This window comes from Muscardinus avellanarius, assembly GCF_963383645.1.
Source record: "Muscardinus avellanarius genome assembly, chromosome: 15".
Taxonomy (NCBI): Eukaryota; Metazoa; Chordata; class Mammalia; order Rodentia; family Gliridae; genus Muscardinus; species Muscardinus avellanarius.
In genome coordinates, this window is record NC_137801.1 from 20,321,640 (window position 1) to 20,329,043 (window position 7,404).

Below are 7,404 nucleotides of genomic sequence, written 5' to 3' on the forward strand. Positions count from 1 at the left end.
CGCCCTGCCTTCTTTGGCTATTTTTAAATCCAGTCACTTGTGTTTATTAAGAGCACATATACTATTCCTTATATATTCTGGGTACTAACCCCTTATCCAACATGTTATCTGCAATCTTCTCCCCAATCCCATGGTGTGAGCTGCCTTTTCCCTCTTGACAGTGTCCTTTAATGCACAAGATTTGAATTTTGGATGAGTCCACCACGCCCAGCCCAGCCCTTTTATTTTAAGACAGGGTCTTGCTAAATTTCCCAGATTAGCCTCGAACTTGAAATCCTCCTGCATCAGCCTCCCAAGTTGTTGGTGCAGGTGAAAGCATTTTAAAACAAAGGCTCTGGCCAGGTGAGGTGGCACATGCTTGTAATCCCAGTATTTGGGAGGCTGAGACGGGAGGATCGGGGTTCACAACAGCCTTAATTACTTAGTGAAGTCCTTTGCAACCCAGTGAGACTCTGTTTCAAAAAAAAGAATAAACCAAGCCAGGCATGGTGGTGCACGCTTGCAATCCCAGCATTTGGGAGGCTAAAACTGGAGGATCAGAGTTCTCGGACAGCCTCAGCTACTTAGTGAGGCCCTCTGCAACTCAGTGAGACCCTGTTTCAAAAAAAAAAAAAGAATAAAAAATAGGGCAGGGGATATGGCTCGGAGATCAAATGCCCCTGGGTTCCATCCCCAAACCAAAAAAAAAAAAAGAAGAAGAAGAAGAAAAAAATAATAAACAGGGAGTGGTGGCGCACACTTGTAATCCCAGCGCTTGGGAGGCTGAGACAGGAGGATCACGCAGGTTCAAAGCCAGCCTCGACTACCTAGTGAGGCTCTCAGCAACTTAGTGAGAGCCTGTTTCCAAGTAAAATATAAAAAAAATAGGTTTGGGAGTATAGCCCGGTGGTATAAAAGCCCCTGGGTTCCACTTCCAGTATCAAAAATAAGAAATAAAAAAGAATAAAAAAATAGGGCCGGGAAACTGGGTGTGGTGGCACACGCTTGTAATCCCAGCATTCGGGAGACTGAGACCAAAGGACTATGGTTCATAGCAGCCTCAACTACTTACTGAGGCCCCCCTCAACTTAGTGAGACCCTGTTTCAAAATAAATAGAAAATAGGGCAGGGAATGTAGCTCGGGGGTCAAATGCCCCTGGGTTCCATCCCCAGACCCTCAAAAAAAGAAAAACAAAAATAGGGCCAGGGGTGTGTAGCTAAGGTAGAAGGTAGAATGCCCTTGGGTTCCACCCCAGTACTGCAAAAGAAAAAAGAAAAAAAGGGGGATCTGCCTTTGAAAAGAATAATCTTATGGGTACATAAACAGAACTTCCTAATTGTCCAAAATAAAATGTGTTTTATTTTGAAATATGCCTTCAGAGCTATTAATACTGAAAAGCACTTAAATTATCATCTTTGAGTTAGACTTTTTTTGTGGTACTAGGAATTAAAACTAGGTGTAATCTACCTCTGAGCTACACCCGCACCCATTTTTTATTCTTTATCTTGAAACAGGGTCTCACTAAGTTGCAGAAAGCCTTACTATGCAGCTAAAGCAGGCCACGAACCTGCAATCCTCCCGTCTTATCCTCCCAAGTACTGGAATTTCAAGCATTCACCACCACACCTGGTGAAAAAAACTTTTTTAACAGGACCTAAAGCCTGGCAAGAAAAGGTAAAAACTGATCATCTGTTTATATTAACATTAAAAATGTTTGGGCAGCCAGGCATGGTGGCGCACTCTCATGGTGGCACACTCTCGTAATCCCAGCATTCAGGAGGCCGAGACCAGAGGATCCCGGTTTGCAGACAGCGTCAGCTACTTAGGCCCTTTACAACTCAGTGAGAACCTGTTTAAAATAAAAACTAAAAAATAGGGCAGGGAGTATAGCTCAGGGGTCGAATGCTCCTGGGTTCCATTCCCAGACCCGCAAAAAAAAAAAAAAAAGGTCTGGGCAGCAAAAAAAAAAGCTTCATAAATCAAAAGACAAAACAGAGAAGCAGACCTACAATACATATAGCAAAAGGCTAGTTACCTTTATCCACAATGCATTTAGAATTAGTATGAAAAAGAAGAGGAATAAGCGAATGGGAGTAAGGAGAAAGCAAATGACATGAAGATACAGGTTTTCTGAAAAAAGCACCTTAGTCACAGGAAGTTACATCTGTACTATCCCATAATAGTAGCCATTAGCTAAAGGTGGCTATTCAAACATTTAACTAAAATTAAATATACATTAAAAAGCAGTTCCTAGTCACACTGGCTACATTTTCGGTCCTTAATGGCCACAGGTTATCACATTTGACAGCGCACACACAAAACAACCATTTAAAAACAATTTTTTTTTTACTATATGAAAATGCCAAAGAATGAGTTATTTCTTAGATATAGGGAAAAGGAAGAAAATGGAAACCTTCAAATTTTGGGAAGAGAATACAAATTGGCACAAAGTTTTAAAGACACATAAGGAAATATCACCAGTTCAAGTTTACATGTTTTTCAGTGCTGGGGATCAAACACAGAATCTCCCAGACAAGGGTTCTACCAATGAGCAACATCTCTTATCCCCCCCCAAAAAATAAGAATAAGGTAGCATGCTTATAATCTCAATAACTGCAGAGACTGAGGCAGGAGGATCACCAGTTTGAGATCAGCCTGAGCTACTTGGCAAAACCCTGTCTCAAAATGAAAATATATAAATTGAAGCCAGGCATAGTAGTGCACACTTGTTATCTTAATACTTGGGAGGCTGAGACAGGAGACTTGCAGGTTCACAGTCAGCCTCAGCTGACTGTGAGATCCTCCACAATTTACCAAAACCCTGCTTTAAAAAAAAAAAATAAAAACCGGGCATAGTGGCGCCCGCTTGTAATCCCAGCACTTGGGAGATTGAGACTGGAGGATCACTCAGGTTCAAAGCCAGCCTCAGCAACTTTGTGAGATCGTCTTCAAATAAAGTATAAAATAGGTCTGGGAGTATAGCCCGGAGGCAGAAAAGCCCCTGGATTCCACCCCCAGTACCACACACACACAAAAAAAAGAATAAAAAATAGTGCTGGGGGTGTAGCTCAGAGGTAGAATGCCCCAGGGTTTAATTTCTAGTGCTACAAAAAATAAATAAATATGTCTGAGAATATGTATCAGTGGTAGAGCATTTGCCTAGCATGTGGGAGGCCCTGAGTTTAATCCTCAATACTGGGGGGGAAAAAAAACTAATAAAAACAATAAATTTGCTGATTTTTTTTTTTTGTACATGGGGCATCCTACACCTATACCACCAGTATTTCTTGTTTGTTTGTTTTGAAACAGGGTCTCACTAGGCTCCTGAGTTTCATCACCATACTGAGGCAGGCCTTGAACTGTGATCCTGTGTCAGCCTCTCAAATAGATTACAGGCAGGCTGGCTGAATTTTCTGTGCGTGCGTGACCGAGAATAGAACCCCAGATATTCTACCTCCAAACTACATCCCTGGCCCTTTTGTTTTGTTTGAAATGGTTTCTCACTATGTTGATGAGTGTCTCTAAATTGCTGAGGCTGGCCTCAGTCTGTGATCCTCATGTCTCAGTCTCCCAAGTACTAGGATTTATAGGCATGTGTATTACAGGCCACCACACCCAGCTTTAATGTTTTTTCAAGCTGCACCTTCCTCCCTAGGAGATTGACACATTGACAAATGTAAAACAAATATAAGGCCAGGTGTGGTGGCGAAAGTTTGTAATCCCAGTATTTGGGAGGAACAGACCGGAGGACTGTGGTTAGAGAACAGCCTCAGTTACTTAGCAATGCCCTTCACAACTCAGTGAGTCCCTGTTTCAAAATAAAGAATAAAAAATAGGGTTGGGGGTGTCACTTGGGAGTTACCCCAAAGGTAGAAGGCCCCTGAATTCAATGTCCAGTACCACAAAAAAAAAGAAATATTCAAAAAATTAAAAGTGCTATAATTTCTTCACTTTTTAAATTTTCCAACCAAAGCCAGCATGGTGGTGCACGCTTGTAATCCGAATACTTGGGAGTCTAAGACAGGAGGATGGCAGGTTCCAGGACAGCCTCAGCTACTTAGTGAGATCTTCTGCATCTTAGTGAAACCCTGTTTCAATATAAAGAATAAAAAATAGGACTGGGGGTGTAGCTCAGAGGTAGAATGCCCCTGAGGTTCCATCCTCAGTATTACACACAAAAAAATTTTTTTTTCAACTAAAACAGAAATACCAACAAGCTAAAGACTCATCAACCACCTAACAAGAGTTTACAAAACAGATACAGAGGATTCACAAAACAAATGCACTAGACTGAATAAACAGTAGGATCCAGATTTGGGGAAATAAAACTACACAAAAAGTTAAAATACAGCTCAGAAATGAAATCATTTTTATTTTTCTTCTTTATACTTTCCCATAATTTTCCAAATTCCCCCACAGTATTTACTTTTGTATTCAGACACATCTCATATATATATACACATAAGTGTGTGTGTATATAGATATAGATGTGTGTGTGTATAAAACACATAAGTCTTCCTTTAGGACTCTCCCCGTCCAAATATAACCTCTCACTTCCCAACATTGAACTGCTATCGTTTAATGCCCTGTAACTTTTCTGTTGCACCCTCAATGATAGAATAAACTTCACTTTCTACATGCACGCATGCTTTTCATTTTTTTTCTTTCCAAAACATCGTAAAAGTTCTCACTCATCCTCAATATCCCTGCTTTTTTTTTTTTAAGAGTATCTCTAAGTTTCCCTATAACAAAACTAACGAGTATTCTTTTGCCAACTAATCCTAAATTGCGGGCCACCATCACTTTGGCTCTGGAAAAGTGAAGCCGGGTAAACTACACGTCCCGCCATGCATTGCTACTCCTGTTCTGAGTAGGTCTCTACGGAAACAGAAAAAAAAAAAAAAATTCTACAAGTCCCACCTGTTACTTCGTTTCTAAACACCTCCCGCACTTTCCGCTCCGACAGCAAACACAAACAAAAGCCTCGTGACCTCCCGCCGGCCGGGCGGGCGGCGTGTCGGCGCGGGCGGGTCAGCTCGGCCGGCGCCCGCGGCTGCTTCCCGGGGCCGAGCCGCGCGCCGGCCGCCTCCCGCCGCGTCAATGGGGGCCTCCGGGCGCCGGGGAGGAGAACCGGTTACGGGCGAGCGCCACAGACCTCCCCGCGCCGGGGCGGGGGCCGACCCCGGGCAGCCTCGGAGCCGCCGGGCCGGGGCGGCCAGCCCTCGCCGCCGGCCCGCGGGGACCTGCCCGCCGCCCCGCACGCCAGTGACCTCCCTCCGAGCGCCGGCGGGCGGCGGGAACCTCCCCGGCCTCCCCGCGCGCCTTCCCCTTACCGTCTTGGCGGCCTCCGCCCAGGTCCTGCCCTTCTTCCTACGGCCCTTTTCCCTCATGTCGGGTCTTGAACTGACTGGGAGGCTCCCGTGCCCGGGCTCCGGCCGCCCTCCCTGCCTGCGCTGCTTTTCCCGCGGTGCCGGGAAAGGTGGAGAAAGGGGAAGTCGGGCCGGAGGAGCACCCCAGCGGAGGAAGCGGCGGGGGAGGCGCGCGGAGGGGGGGTCTAGGGGGCGGCGGATCCTCCTGCTGCCGTTGCCACTGCTACCGCCGCTGCCATATTGGGTTCTTACTGTACAGGCAGCCGCTACGGTCATGTGACCGCTCCCGCGCGGCCGTCACTACTGTACGCAGCCGAGCGCGCGCGCGCCCCCGCCTCCCGCGCCCGGCCGCGGAGCGAGCGAGGGGGCGGTCCTCGGCGCTGGCCACGCCCCCGCCCTTCCGGTCCCCGCCTCCCCTCAGGAGCATGCGCATGAGGGAGGGCCCGGAGTGACGTCACCCGGCCGGCGCCCACGCCCCCGGCGAGACTGCGGGCGGAAGCAGAACTTGATCCAGCTGCGAGGCTGATGGAGCGCATCCCCGCCGCGGGAGAGGCGCCGCGGTGGCTTTGGCGACTTCAAAGAGCAGCCCTCTTCCCTCCAGGGGCGGTCCTGCTAGCTATCGCTTCTCTTAAGCCTCGTACTTGTTTCCTCATTTGTTTCTGTTTTTACAGAGGTTATTTTTTCGAAGATTTGCAACAGTTCCTCTACTTTCGTTAATCCTAGTCGATCGAGGAGACAGCTGACTTTGACTTGTCAGACTCTTAGGGAGAATGCAAAGTCAGGTTGCCAGCTCAAGAGCCTCTCCCCAGAATGCCCCTCAAAGTTATTTTTTTTTAAGCTGTTGGCTACATTCACATTTTTACATGTAAATGGTCTCATCAAGAATAAAAAGAGTTTTGTTTTTTTTTTAAGGGACCTCAACCCCTGGCACAGTACCTGTATGTATCAGGCGTCTGGAAAATATTGGCCAAATGATTTATTCAGCTATATCTGTGATCAAAATCATTATTTGCAACATCCATAATAACCTCCTGAATAATCCAGAATATGGCATCTTCCCTCCCATTTTCTGTCTTTATATTTTACAAGTAAATAGAATGTGTAAGGAGCCGGGCGTGGTGGCGCACGCTTGTAATCCCACCATTTAGGAGGCTGAGACAGGAGGATCTCGGTTCGCAAAGAGCCTCAGCTACTTAGTGAGGCCCTCTTGTTTCAAAATAAAGAATAAACAATAGGGAAAGGGGTGTAGCTCAGAGGTAGAATGCCCCTGGCTTCCATCCCCAGACCCCAGTATCTGGTGAGGAGAGGGGACAAAAGAAGTCTGCTACACCACACATGAAAGAAGTGTTCATAGGCCTGCCACGGTGGTACACACCTGTCATCCTAGTACTTGGGAGGTTGAAACAGAAGGATGGCAGATTACTGGCTAGCTTCACTAATTTATCAAGACCCTATTTCAAAAAAAGGGGGAGTGAGGTTTGAGGGTAGAGTTCAGTGGTAGGGCATCTTGTCTTCTATATCCGAGTGGCTATGCCAACAGGCCAACAGCCCATCTTCCTATCTTTTCTATACCAGCCTTCTGCTAAATACAGTTTCCAACAGCCCACCTGATGTAACCGCATATGGATTGCATGCCCCACATACCATAACTGGGTCACAGAGAGAGGTGAGGGGGACACACTGGGGTGCACACGTAGGCTGGGCTGCACGTAATCTCTCTGCCCAAGTGCAGAACAAGTGGCTTCAGCTACTTGTGCATTCTTACTGGCAGTAAACACTGGGTCAGTGACATTTCATCAACCTAGCGAGACCCTGTTTCAAAATAAAATAATAAAATAGGGCTGGGAGTGTAACATAGTCATAGAATTCCTCTGGGTTGAGTCTTTAAAACAACAAAAAATCAAACAAACAAAGTAATAAAAATAAAGCTGTATATGGTAGCACATGCCTGTAATCTAATTACATGGAAGGCTTAGATACAAGGATCCCAGCTTCAAGGCTAACCTCGGCCACTAATAGAGACCCCAACAACTTCGCAAGACCCTGTTTCAAAAT

At 46.2% G+C, this 7,404-nt stretch overlaps 1 protein-coding gene across 2 annotated transcripts in view; it reads right to left on the bottom strand.

The window, feature by feature from the left end:
- Positions 1–5,625, bottom strand: part of ASXL2 (ASXL transcriptional regulator 2) — a gene marked incomplete at both ends in the record, with an annotated part of 115,963 nt that extends 110,338 nt beyond the window's left edge. Inside the window, one exon of one of the 2 annotated variants that reach the window (XM_080711755.1) lies at positions 5,314–5,625. In XM_080711755.1, coding sequence (XP_080567881.1) covers positions 5,314–5,625 — 312 coding nt within the window. The remainder of the gene's footprint in view (positions 1–5,313) is intronic. The other variant, XM_080711756.1, reaches the window with a different exon arrangement.
- Between the last annotated feature and the right edge of the window lie 1,779 nt (positions 5,626–7,404).